Source organism: Oryzias melastigma, linkage group LG21 (genome assembly GCF_002922805.2).
Source record: "Oryzias melastigma strain HK-1 linkage group LG21, ASM292280v2, whole genome shotgun sequence".
Lineage (NCBI taxonomy): Eukaryota > Metazoa > Chordata > Actinopteri > Beloniformes > Adrianichthyidae > Oryzias > Oryzias melastigma.
This window is the reverse complement of record NC_050532.1, coordinates 19,930,634-19,943,790: the sequence shown is the minus strand read 5'-3', so window position 1 is coordinate 19,943,790 and position 13,157 is coordinate 19,930,634. Positions and strand designations below refer to the sequence as shown.

The window sequence follows — 13,157 nt, the reverse complement described above, 5'->3', positions numbered from 1 at the left end:
CGGATAATCCGTGATCCGCAACACCCCTAATTTTTTTCAATCGGATAGATCCATTCATGTTGTTTTTGACCAATTGAATGGAGTCCTTTTATGTTAGATGCCCACCTCCTATTTGATGAGGGTCATTTGAGTATTATTTATGTTGACTTTCATTTAGATAAGACCGTTGCAGTGAAATAGAAAACAATGTAATTGTCGTTTTGCTAGTCATATTGTAATCGCAACGTTATTGCTAATGTTGCATATTGCAAGTTTTCAAATTGTACAACCCTAGTTTAATGGACAATTCCCCTAATGCTATGGTCAGAAATACAACTGCCACCGCGCAATGGGTAGACATTGGTAGAATCTTCCAGATGTCATGCCTCTGTACGATTTTTCTGGAAATCTTTGGTATGGTCGTGAATGTACAGTAGACGGATGCTATGGTGCTACCAACGCCATGAGTTTTGTGCAGCATTAATTCTGTCTCCTCATTTGAATCCACACTGGCTGGGATCACCAGATTGAGATCCGGCCATCTTCGGGCTCCCGGCTCATGTCAACAGCTTTTGTTGAGTCCCCGTCCTACTACCATACAATTTCTAACGAACAGACAGTGGCAGTGGGGCGGCAGGAGGGTGGCAGTCTGAAATCGGCTGATCGTCAGATGATTTTGGGAATCGTGGAGACCCTCCTTTGAGTCAATTATTGGGCTGCTGCTTTCCTGCCACCCGCCTGTCACTGGATTGCCACTACACCACCTCAAAATGTTCCCGGGCGGCCACTGACCAATGTCAAAAAGCCTCTGTGCCCACTTGCCAAATTTGCAGAAAACTTGCGTTTGCCCTGTGGGATTTTGGGATATGTGACCGTAGACTTCGATGAAGGTTCTGACATGACTGCTGTTTGTAAACTGAGAGGAATCACTATGAACCACTTACTCGTTACTTTTTGACTAGAAAAGCAAGCAGTGACTTTCTGAACATGGACATAATGAGTGCAACAGATACAACGGGAGTGTTTCTATTGAACTGTTGGAATTGCTCGATCTGGCATGTGACAGGATTTTCCCCAATACCTTTTCAAAGCCATTAGGAATGCAGCAATACTTTAAGACCTAACATGGAAGTTGAAAGCATTTAGATCTCTACTGGCAGGCTGGTTCAAGGTAACTGGAAAGTTTTAAAAGACTAAGTAAGGTGAGAAACTGAGAGGACACAGAGAACATCTTTGTAGAAAATCCAGACTTAGTGGAAGTTTCCTTTGATATTCCTGGACCAAGAATAGTTGTTTTCTGGTTTCTTTGACGTGTCTCCATCCTTTAAAGAAGTGATTTTGTATAATCTGTGGAAGTGTTGTTGCCTTTTGCTTGTTTGTCACCCCTCACTGCCGAAACACAGATGACCGATGGCATTCGTATCGGCGTCCCTTCAGGTCGGAGTCCCTGCTGTGTGTCGCTCTCACTCTGAACCCTGTCAGCATCCATCAGTGACTGCTGATAGCGGCAGGGGTGAGCTCTTCCACAGAGACCAGGGGTGCCCGTGATTACACCTCAGAAAGCCTGTGTCAGCTGGGAACCTCATCATGCCTCTCCGCAGCTGCAGTGAAGTTTACGCCAGGATGTGTTGTGATTAGTGACCTGTCAGACAACAGAGGTGAAGCCACTACAAAAATGCTCTTAGCACTGCTGTCATAGAGTTTTGTTGCTGCTTGTGATTCATCCGAGAACCTCTGTGGCTCGCTGTCATTAATTTTGCATGAGTAATAATTCATTTAAGCATTGTGCCAAGGCTCATTTATCTGGATGGAGCAAGCTGCTTTCTCCATCACTGTCTTTAAATCTGTCATCATAACTGCACTAGCTGAACTAAAGGTCAGTAATGACTAGTAAACAGTTGACCTGGTATTCAACAAACTGTGTTAAAGGCCTTGCATAAGTAATGATTATTTGGATTTTTTTTTTCTCACAGCACGAGGTCGTATTAATCACTGCCAAAGGGTCAGTATTGAGGCTTTACTTCAGAATTTATGTCTGTAGTTTTGCCGCATGCAAATTAGATCAGGGATTGTTTTTTTGTTTTTTGTTTTTTGTTACGCAGTCAAACAGCAAATAGACTCAGTTCGAAACTGGAAATCATCTTACTGCAAGACAAAGCGATACCATCTCTGGTAGGCATACTAAGCCAAGCACCCCGCACACTGCCCACAATTTAAACTTGGAAAAACTTCAAAGTTGTAGTTAAATGACCACTTTAGGCTGATTTATGAAAAAAATGAAGTTCCTGTTGACTCCATTGGTTAAAAAAAAAGTCCAACTTTAGACTATAATTAAACATAATAACATTATGATTTTAACAACTTTTTATAATAACCGTTTGTGTAATTTATTTATTTTTTTAAGATTTCTTTTTAATTAGGAGGCATCTTTAGTGCAGTTTACTAAATTCCACCCACTTGAGTCGGATAGAATCAACTCATTTATTGCGGTTCTAAAATAACCGCCAATACTTGAAATCTGTGAAGTATTTGGCTTCATTTTCATCAACTAATAAAGATGGTTTAAAGTTTTAAAACCCCTTAGTGCACACTTTTTTTTCTCAGGCAGGGATGAACATTTTCACACTTTACTCTCTAGTTTAGACTCTCAAAGTTCAAATCTTCATATAAAAAAAACAAAAATCTGCTCTGGATCAAAGACTTGATTTGGGGAACTAAATATATTTTTGTACTGATTACACAGCACAGTGACAGTGGTCTACAGCCAATCAGAATGCAGAACACAATGGGCTGTAAAAAACAAACAAAAAAAACTGCCAAATTGCACCAAAAAAAAAGATACCCAAATCTGGGAGGCTGCAAAATTGCAAAACAGCAAGGAACATCTGGATTCCAATATGGCTGTTTAGATTTGATTTTTCAATCTTTTCATCTATTTAAGCTAGCAATGTCCGATTATTTTGGGTAAAAAATCTGAACAAGATAAAGAAAAACACCATTGTTTGCTAAAACTAAAATGATGAAGTTTGCACACTGGCCGCCACAGGAGCCAATACTGAACAAGAACGTCCCCCTAACAAGAGATGAAACATTAAGGTCAAACTATGATGCATTAGAACTGACATTTTCCACATTGCTCCCTAAAAAGAAAACCGTTTTGTTAGGAGGAGGGACTTCTTAAACTGCTAATAAGCTTAGTAAACTGAGCAATGCATATGAAATGATTGGAGAGTTCCGTCATCCTGCGGTTCTACACGACTGAACCATCCTTTGTAAACATGAAAGACCCTTTTGATGAGGAATGTAAACATCTCTCCTGCCTCCAGCCGCCTGAGGCTGCAACGCAGCAGGATATCAAGTCAGGCAGCAGCAAGCTGACAATTCCTCCAACACACGGACTGAGTGTGTTTGAATGAAGCCAAAGCCATTGCCTCCAACACAGGGACAGGCTCACAATCTTCAAAAGCCAACGCACACCTTTAGGGACACATGGTGCTAACACTGTTTCTGCATCAAAACTGCAGCTTATCATATCTGCAATTGGCCAAGTGTATGTTCTAATGCATTACATAAGCAATTAAAGCTACTCCATTAAGTTATTTTGTGTCTACAGAGCCTCTAAATCCCCTGTATGGATCCCTTTACGATAATCCTAAAAACGGCTTTTCCATTAATGACCTTTTTCTAATCTCAACACAGTCATGTCTTCTGGAATATTCTGAATCTGAAGGCGAGGGACACGGCTTTTAATGCTGTTTGTTCCCACTCTCTGAGTTTCATTTAACGAAATAAATTAGGGATAGTCATTTAGAACAGTCAAAAACTCACAGCTGCTGAATATGAACACTTAATACGGATATTATCAACAAAAAAATCAAATTAGATCCAAAAACTACCGGTCTTTCTCAGGCTAAAGGTGTTGTGCCTTAAATCATGCCAGGACACAATACTTGGGCTCCTAAATTTATCTAATTCTCACACATATTTTCAAGAACAGGATGTCAAATACTGGTATAAGAAAACACAAGAGTTTGACAAGTATTCATAGAAGAAAACTTTCTTCATCTTCTATTAAAATGTATATACTTTTTTGGTACTGTAACTTTAACACTACTTAGATTCAATTTCCCATTCAAATGGACTTTGCAATTTAGAAATCTTTCATTCATCTTCCAGACCGCTTCATCCCTTTCAGGGTCGCGGGGGTGCTGGAGCCTATCCCGGCTACTGATGGGCGAAGGCGGGGTACACCCTGGACAGGTCGCCAGTCTGTCGCAGGGCCTCAATCACACACCCATTCACTCTCACATTCACACCTAGGGGCAATTTAGAGTCACCAATGAACCTATGAAGCATGTTTTTGGATGGTGGGAGGAAGCTGGAGTCCCCGGTGAAAACCCACGCATGCACGGGGAGAACATGCAAACTCCACACAGAAAGGTCCCAGCCGGGATTCGAACCGGGGCCTTCTCGCTGTGAGGCGAGAGCGCTAACCACTGCGCCACCGTGCAGCCCATTTAGAAATCTTACTTTGGAAAAAATGAAACGTAGGTGTGAATGCGTGTGATTATGACGCACTGGCGACCTCTCCAGGGTGTACCCAGCTTCGCCCAACAGTAGCTGGGACAGGCCCCAGCAACCCTGTGAACCTAAAAGGAACTAAGCGGGTTTAGTAAATGGATGGATGGAAATCTGTGTTAGAGGTGTGAATGTGTGGCCCTATGACACACTGGCGACCTTTCCGGGGTCTACATTGCCGTTGCTCAACAATAACAAGGATAGGCTCCAGCAACCATGTGACCCTAACAGGTGATTCAGCAAATCTGTTGGGGCGGAGCTGCTATAGCCACCCGTTAACTAGCAGATAGTAATGACAACATTAGAAAGCGCCAATGTAGCACTCATTTTAGCTAACGTTTTTCCTCTTTATGGCAGTATTCCCCTTAGCTGCCCGCAATCAAACATTTGATTGCTGTTCTACATGATGTACCGGAAGTAAGTCAATAAAAAGACGAGCCACTTAGAACATACCAGAGCAAGGTCTGTTGGAATTCATGCAGGATTGCAGCCCTCAAGGCCTGGAGTTGCCTATCCTTGCTTTAGATTAAAAATTGTACCATTAGTTAAGTTGAGTTCCATTTGACTTGAGCGTCTGAACTCCATTCAATTTTTATTGCCCTCAACAATCTCACCTATTCCATGTTAATTTTTTTTTCATTTCTGGCAAAAAGCAATGATACAGTTCTTATGTTGCAAAAACTAGAGTTTGCTTGCTTTTTTCTGGAGGTCCAACAAAGCCTCTCCTCGCCGTAATCAGAAGGTTGTTACACCCTGAGGTGCTCACAGGTTCCTCTGTCCGTCAACAGCAGAGTCTGTGTGTGAGATGATCTGCATCATGCATTATAGATGAGATGTGTCTGTGTGAGCTTGAATGGATGTTTGCAGTTGGTGTTCTGCTGCCTCTTGGCATTGCAAGCTGAAGATTTGAGTTTTGGCGTGTTGTTTGTGTTGCCTGTGTCGAAATACAGACCAAACTCGGGTTATTTTTGTATCTTGGACGGTGGAGGAGCTTTGCTTCTTCATTCCAAACTGCTTAGTCCAAAAACAGAGTTGTGGAAATTGGTTATCTTAAGACCCAGAGAGCCTCTAATATTACCGTTTCAGACCACTGGTTGTTCCTGTTATGACTAAAGGTCTCAGCTTGTGTGCAGAAAAGAACAAAAAACAAGAAGGAAATTCCACCATCTTCACACTAAGATTTATATGTAGCTGATGCCCGTTCAACTCTGAAGCAATATGTTTCCCCATAAAGATGCCCAACATTTTATCTAAACTGCATTATACGCACACTGATATTACTATCTTATGCTGACAAAGCTCATATCCTGCGGTATACACATGCTTTTTTTTATTAGATTGGCCACAATGGAGTCGTGTTTGGAAAAAGAAAAGTGGAATATGTCAATTTCTTCCAAGCTTTATGACCTTCATTTGTGTAGTAATTTTATTTTTCAGGCTGAACTTCTGAACTCAATAAACTAGAGCTGCTCAGGTGATGGCAGATTCGGATCTGGACACAGCTTAGTAGGGCATGGTAGCTGGAAAATAAACAACAATAATCCCAGAGTACCACTGGCCTGCAAGTTTAACTTGTTGCCCTTGTCCAATAAACGTGATTCTTAATACATATGACTCCTTAATAGATATGTGCAAAGGAGATAAACTTAAATAGATGTGTTAGAAATCGGCAAACAGTAATGCAACATTCACAAGGACCTGGATGAGGTGTGTTTAGCCAATAATACCAGGTTGGTTGGAAAACATAGAGGAGTCAGGCCCCCAAGGCGGGGTTTGACCTTTCGCACCAAACCTCTTCCAGCTGTAGGTCCATGTTCTAGTATTGAGTAGCGCCCATCCAGTGTGTACACCGTATTCCAAAGCCATGTTCTTGAAAGTGCATTACATGCACGGTGAGTACGTAGTAAAAGACTTGCAAAATTGAGATTGGGAAATTCTCTAGAAGAGCATGGCAGCCGAGTTAAAAACTCTTGGACAATCAGGACATCTATGGTGTCCTAACAAAGTTCATTGCTCCATTCGGACAATGTCGTAAACAAAGCTGCATTTATTTTATCTGTTTGAACTTAATTCAAACTAAAATGCACAAACAGGATAGTTGCTAATGATGGATACTTATTTAAAACATTTGACTTTTCAGGAAAGTACCGGTAAAGTCATTTTCAATAACAGAATTGGCCTAGCTTTTTGTTGTTTTTTTTCTTTGAGAAAAGTTTTAGATTTGCATTTAAAATGTAAATAATTACCATCTCACTGTGTTTATTCAAACCTAAAATTCACTGAAACGTATCAGTTTTAGTTTTCTGGTTCAAGGTACCATAAACTGTCTTAAGGTGCACTCATGCTTTTGGTCACACGCCCACTCACTTCTGGATTCAGCTCCTAATTCCTGGTTGCTTCTTTCGGCCGGGGACCTGATCACCGCGAACAGAACAGGTTAGTTTAGATTAAAGTTTACCGGATAATGTATTCATGAGTACATCAAAGTCGCAGGAATCTGAGCTAATTTAACGCTGCAACCTCCAGCTCCTGGTATTCAGAGTTCCTGGGGCTGCTCAAACTGGAAAAGCATCAAAGGTGTACCTTCAGCATCCATCTCTCCAACATCAGACATGCCCTTGTGTACAGTCACTACAGAAAACAGCGGATGGCTTTTCTGCCTGTGAATAATCGAACATACTTTTTGATAGCATGAAACCAGAATGCAAAAAGTATGTTTGAGGACGGGCGTAAATTTGAAAATTCTTCACAGTTCTGTTAACGGTAACACATGATGTTCCTTAGATGTAGTTGTGTTGAAGGCTCTGATGTTGCAAAGTGTTATTCATGTCTGTACATAGATGTAATGTAAACAGAATTGATAACAATTCGATTTGCTCAGAAGTTTTATTTAAATCATAAAGATAATATATATATATATATATATGCTAAAGGTGACTATTGTTGTTGCTTTTGTTAAACTAGTCAACCAACATTAACTGACAGTCAGTTTTTTGCAAAAACAAAGTAGCAGGATATGTTTACTATGTTTGCCAATAACTTATATAATGGGATCAAATTGAGACTTACACTTTCTTAAAAAAAAACTTTTATTCAAAATGGAAACTTGTAGTTCAAAACAAATTTTACCTTTTGTATTTTATTAAAGGGCTTGTTCCATGCAAAGTCCACTTTTAGAGCTTTCAAGCGTATAATAATGTTAATTTCTCACAAAATAGGTAACCTCAAAGTGGTATTTTGGTCCATTCACTTATTTTGCAGCATTCCTCTAAAAACCTGTGCTCTGAGCACCAGCCCCTCCCAACCCACAAAAATAAGCGGGTTCACACGAGGGGAAGTAGACAAGTGAGAACAGCCCCTTCCAGGAAGAGTGCGGTGCCAGAAATACCCCTAGGCCAACACACACACCCACCTTCTCTACAGAGCTAGTGGTGATCACTTTCATTTTATATGCACCATACAGTATATCCTCCAGTTGGGCCCAGTCTATTATTGACAGTATCTCCACTATCCGCCAGGTCCAACAGGTGTCTGTTACAGTTAGACGCAGGTCTCTAATAGTGGCCTGGCTCCTTTGAGATCTTATTTTTATTCACCAGAATGACAGATATGTTGAGGCTTCTTTGCAATTTGAATGTAATGGAAGCAGCAACCTCTTGACAATTTATAGAGGTTTCAAAGCAGCTTAGGTCAATAATGGTACACATTTAACTGAGTTAAAATGCAATCTTTAGTTTAGATATTAGTACTTTGCTTTCAGAGATATCTGTATGTAACAAAGATGTTCATTTCTCACATCTGGCTCTTTCAAATGAAGATTAATTATGCAGATGTTTTTACTAAATCTTTAAACAGGAGTATATTTACATATGTTACCTCAGTATTGACTGACAAAAGGAAGTTTAAGTGAAAATGTCTGATAATCATTTTAAGAAAAGTCTTAATGGCATAAATCAATGATGTGCAAAATTAATTGTTCCTCCAATCTTGATGAAGAGGAAGTTTGTTCTATTAAACTGGTCACTCCCTTTTGCTGTTCAAAGAGGTAGTCCTGTTCCCACTGGGACATGTGGCTCTTCTATGACATAGTAACAAATTTGGGTCTCAAATACCTGCGTGGATCACAGCCACGATGCCCATTTCTGTGTCCTTCTGGGTCCGTCTTAAGATTAAACTCGTGTGAGATGCTCAGTAGGTGGAGATTTGGTAACAGTTGGCTGCTCTTAATTGTGATCTTAAAGTTTTTTTTTTGTTTTTTTTTTACCAAATTCAGACACTGTGTGTCGATTGTAGAATGTACAAATTATTTGACAGTCACATCTACATCAACTCAGCTGTTGCTTTTGTGGAACTACATATTTGTTTAGAGATATTTTGAAACCTAACCCCTTCACATTACGCCGTCATTCCTTTTATTTCCACTCTGACATTTATTTATTTTTTCATTACTTAAAGTCCGCCTGTGACAATTTTTTTTTTAATATAAAAAAAAAAAAATTCCAGTAGTGTTTTAATTATGATTATGAAGTTTTTAACCAAAATCCCACAACCTAAATGTAAAAGCCATTTTTCATGTTGATCTGAAGCCTCTGTTTCCAAAATCTCTTCCGAGGGGGCGTGGCTTCTGGAGCTGAGATGAGCAGCTCTGCATGTACAGCAGAGCTGTTGTGATGTAAAGAAGGCTCATTAATTCAAACAGAGTCTGTCTGTGACAGTTTGATTGACAGCAATTTAAAAGGAGAAATACTTAGAAATTCAAAAACAAAATAATTTCTTATTACATTTGTTCTTTCATAAGAAAAATGACAAACATACATGTTAAAAACAAAAAAAAACATAATTTTCATCAGAGGGGAACTTAAAAGGCTATTTGACTGAGGCTATTTCACTATACTGTGCTTCCTCTTCAGACTATCTTGATAAAAAAAATCTTTAATAAAACAAATTAGTTACATGATCAAGACTATTTTTTTAATTATGTGAAATAATACTAACATCAGCCAGAGTACTATAAAGGACAACACTCTTCATTTGATAGCTTAAAAATAATGAAAACTTGGGTTAAAAAAATACTTTATTTAAAATGTAACCCTCAAAGGTAAATTCAACTTTTAAATGTTTTACATTTGATGAGAATGTCAGTCATATTAGTCTTTTTTCACATGTTCTGAAGTTAAATTTAAATAAAAAATATTTTGCACAAAAAATTCAGCCCTAGCAGGTATAAGGGGGTTTATGCAGTAATTTACATAATAATGAGCTTTTATTTTAATGTCATCAATCCCTCCACACAGAACCACCAGCACTGATTAACCCTGTTAATTAACCTGCACCTATCTCCCAAATGTCAGCTAGTATATGTGCACAGACTCTAGAGTGGTTGAAAGTATTTTTCTTGCATTCAGGCAGAATGGATCTGCTCGATATAAGAATTAAGAAATCTGCTATTTTCAGGAAAAAAAAGTTGTCTTATAGCTTACAGAATGTCCCCAATGACTTACAGGCCTGACCTCTTGATTTGTGTTTGTCCTCAGGTACGAGAAGGTCCCTGTGATCCTGGTGGGCAACAAGGTGGACCTGGAAAGCGAGCGGGAGGTGTCGTCCGGTGAAGGTCAGGCCCTGGCTGAGGAGTGGGGCTGCCCGTTCATGGAGACCTCGGCCAAGAGCAAAACCATGGTAGACGAACTCTTCGCCGAGATTGTTCGGCAGATGGACTACGCTGCCCAGCCGGACAAAGATGATCCCTGCTGCTCCTCGTGCAATATACAATAGCCCCGGGGGCCTCTGGGAAACAAGCCTGGAAACAAAAAAAAGTGTGCTAAGAGGAAGCTCCCCTCTTGTGTAGGAAATAAACACACAAAGACAAACAAATGCCAACTAAACTGAGTGAAATTCATGGTTGAACGCAGTGGATCTTAATTCCGAGCAGCATTACAGTTGCTGTAAAAGCTGAATGGAGAATGCCAGGAATTTGCCGCAAGAGAATTTGATGCATAACAAAAAGGAACATGCCCTCGCCTTATGTCACCATCTTCTGTTGTTTGTTTTCTCACCTGTAGAGACATAAATCGTCAGCGAAGAATTTGATCTTCCAAGCTGACGAACTGCTTTTTCAGAGAGTTTTCATTTTGTGTACCTCCACATGCGATGCTGATAAGCGTTTCTCGTTACCATGATAACATTTCCACAACGCTCCGAATCCAGCAAAGCTTTTCGAGGAACCAGCGCTTTTAAATAGGAGTCTTTGATTTTCAGTGTCTAGAGTTTCTCTCTCAGTCTAGCTTTTGTAGGTACTGATGGAAGATATTTTTTTTTCTAATCATAGGGCTGAACCAAAGAGGTGACTCCCATTTTTTCAGTCATTCGGGGTGGCGATGGAAAGAAAATAACTCCTGAGGCGTCTTGAAAGTCATCTCATTCCATTTTTCTCATTTCGGGTCTGTAGGCACAGCAGAGTCTTTCACGCACTGTGTGATTTTTTTGTTTGTTTGTGCCCTTGGTCAGATTACTTCTCAGCAGATTGCGATCTGGTTGAACAAAGAGTATTTTATAGTATTTGAATACCTTCTTCAAGCTCCGTTCAGGAAGGGGTGACCTTTAAAATGAAGACGCCAACCTCTGTCACACTTCTTTCTTTTCTCTGATATTAATGCGAGAAGTGGCACTCAAGAGTTTCAGTATCTCAACGCCATTCTTTGTGCTCAGAGTATTCAAAAATCTAGTAATAAATAATAATGAGGAAAGTGATGGTAGTGTAAATATTTGGTAAAAAGTGCCAGCTCATTTGAAGACACTGACTTGACACACATGGAATTGTGGAACTGTATGCATGGCTAGTAAACAAAAAAAAGGACCATTAGCGATCAGTAAAAGGCAGTGGAAATGTGCAAACCAAACACACACAAGCGTCTGGATCTGTACACTGTTTAAACTGTACATCTCTGAAGGCACGGGAGCCAGACTTCCCCCGTGTTACCATTTCCATGGTTGATTTTCTATTTTTTTATGTGACCATTGACTCGTTATCCCTCTAATGAATGGTGACACCTTTACATTTGACACCTAAACAATAAAAGTGCGTTCAACACTCGAGTGCAGCCCCCACGTTTCTGTGAAGTGAAGTGAATGGAGTCCTTTGTGGAAACGTTTCTTGTGAGTGTTCTCCTTTTCTTCTCTGCTTTTTCTCATTTTGACATTGTAACATGGAAACTAGACTCGAGTATTTTTGGCTCTCACACACTGGGGTTTTGGGAAAAACATAATTTGTAATAAATGTAACAACTGTGCGGAAAGTCCTATTGGAGAGGGGTTAAAACAAAAATGGAAGTTGCAAGTAAATTTGACATGTTTTGGCTAAATGAGCACAGACTCAGGCTACATTCACATCACCCTCGGCAACACAATTCAGTGGTCACTTCCAATAAAAAGTTTATCTATAAACGAGCATTTCTGGTTTTCGCATTCAAAACTCATGCGTTTATTTGTAGCTACGCAAGTTTTTTGGCTCTACTTACATACTGCCTTCAGCAACACATATTCAGATGGTCACTTCAGATGAAAAGTCTATGTAACTGCACATAAACTTGCATTTCTGGATTCTGCTTTCAAAACTCACATTCACGTTACTATGCAAAACCATTTTACGTTCTATATTATACACAATAAAGTTCAACCAGCCATTTCCAAGTATAAGTCTTTGTAAAAGCACATTTCAAAACTCGTGTTGATGTGTCGCCACCCAATTTTTATCACAGTTTTTTGTCTCTATATGCACACTACCCTTGGCAACGCACGCTCAACCAGTCACCGGCAAGTATAAATCTATGTAAAAGTGCCTAAATGCACGTTTTCGGTTTTCACATTTAAAACTTTTGCATTTACGTGTAGCTATGCAAGTTTTTTTCACTGCTTTTTCATTCTATATACAAACTGAACTCTGCAACTGTTACTCCCGCTGAAAAGTCTGTGTAACCCTGCATAAACTTGCGGTTCTAGATTCCGCATTCAGAACTGTTGCATTCACATGTTTCTACGCAAGACCATTTTAGGCTTTATATACACACTAGCGTTAGTGACGTGCGTTCAACTGCCCTCTTCCGATGATAAGTCTATGTAAAAGTGCATCAACGCACGTTTCTGAATATTGGGTTCATTATTCTTGCATTCACGTGAAGATATGCAAGTTTTTACAACAGTTTTTGGCTCTACGTATACATTCCACTTGGCAACGTCCATTCAAGCAGTCACTTCCAATACAAAGTCTATGTAAAAGCACATAAACGCACTTTTCTGACTTCGCATTCAAAACATTCTCATTCACGTGGCGCTTCCCAAGTTTTTACAGCTGTTTTTGGGCACTACATACAAAACTTAGGACAATGGAATTCCCAGTTAGACTAATTTTAACTCTGATTTATCAGGGACTTAGATTGGGTTGTGAATTATGGGTTTGGTTTATTATTGGTGAACATAGACACAGAGACGAGCCCGACTGAACGAGCTAAACTGAAACGTTTTTGAGAAATTTGCACCACTTCACACCAAGTATCTTTCAACTGTAGGTGGTGAACATGAGTTAGTAGACATTAAAAAAATAGTAA

General features: G+C 39.7%; 1 protein-coding gene across 1 annotated transcript in view; it reads left to right on the top strand.

Annotated features, from left to right (window-relative positions):
- The window catches only part of LOC112154900 (ras-related protein Rap-2a), a 19,481-nt gene extending 7,832 nt beyond the window's left edge, over positions 1-11,649 (top strand). The window contains exon 2 of the mRNA XM_024286144.2: positions 10,092-11,649. Within this exon, the coding sequence (XP_024141912.1) occupies positions 10,092-10,329 (238 nt within the window). The 3' untranslated portion in view covers positions 10,330-11,649. The remainder of the gene's footprint in view (positions 1-10,091) is intronic.
- Positions 11,650-13,157: the final 1,508 nt, after the last annotated feature.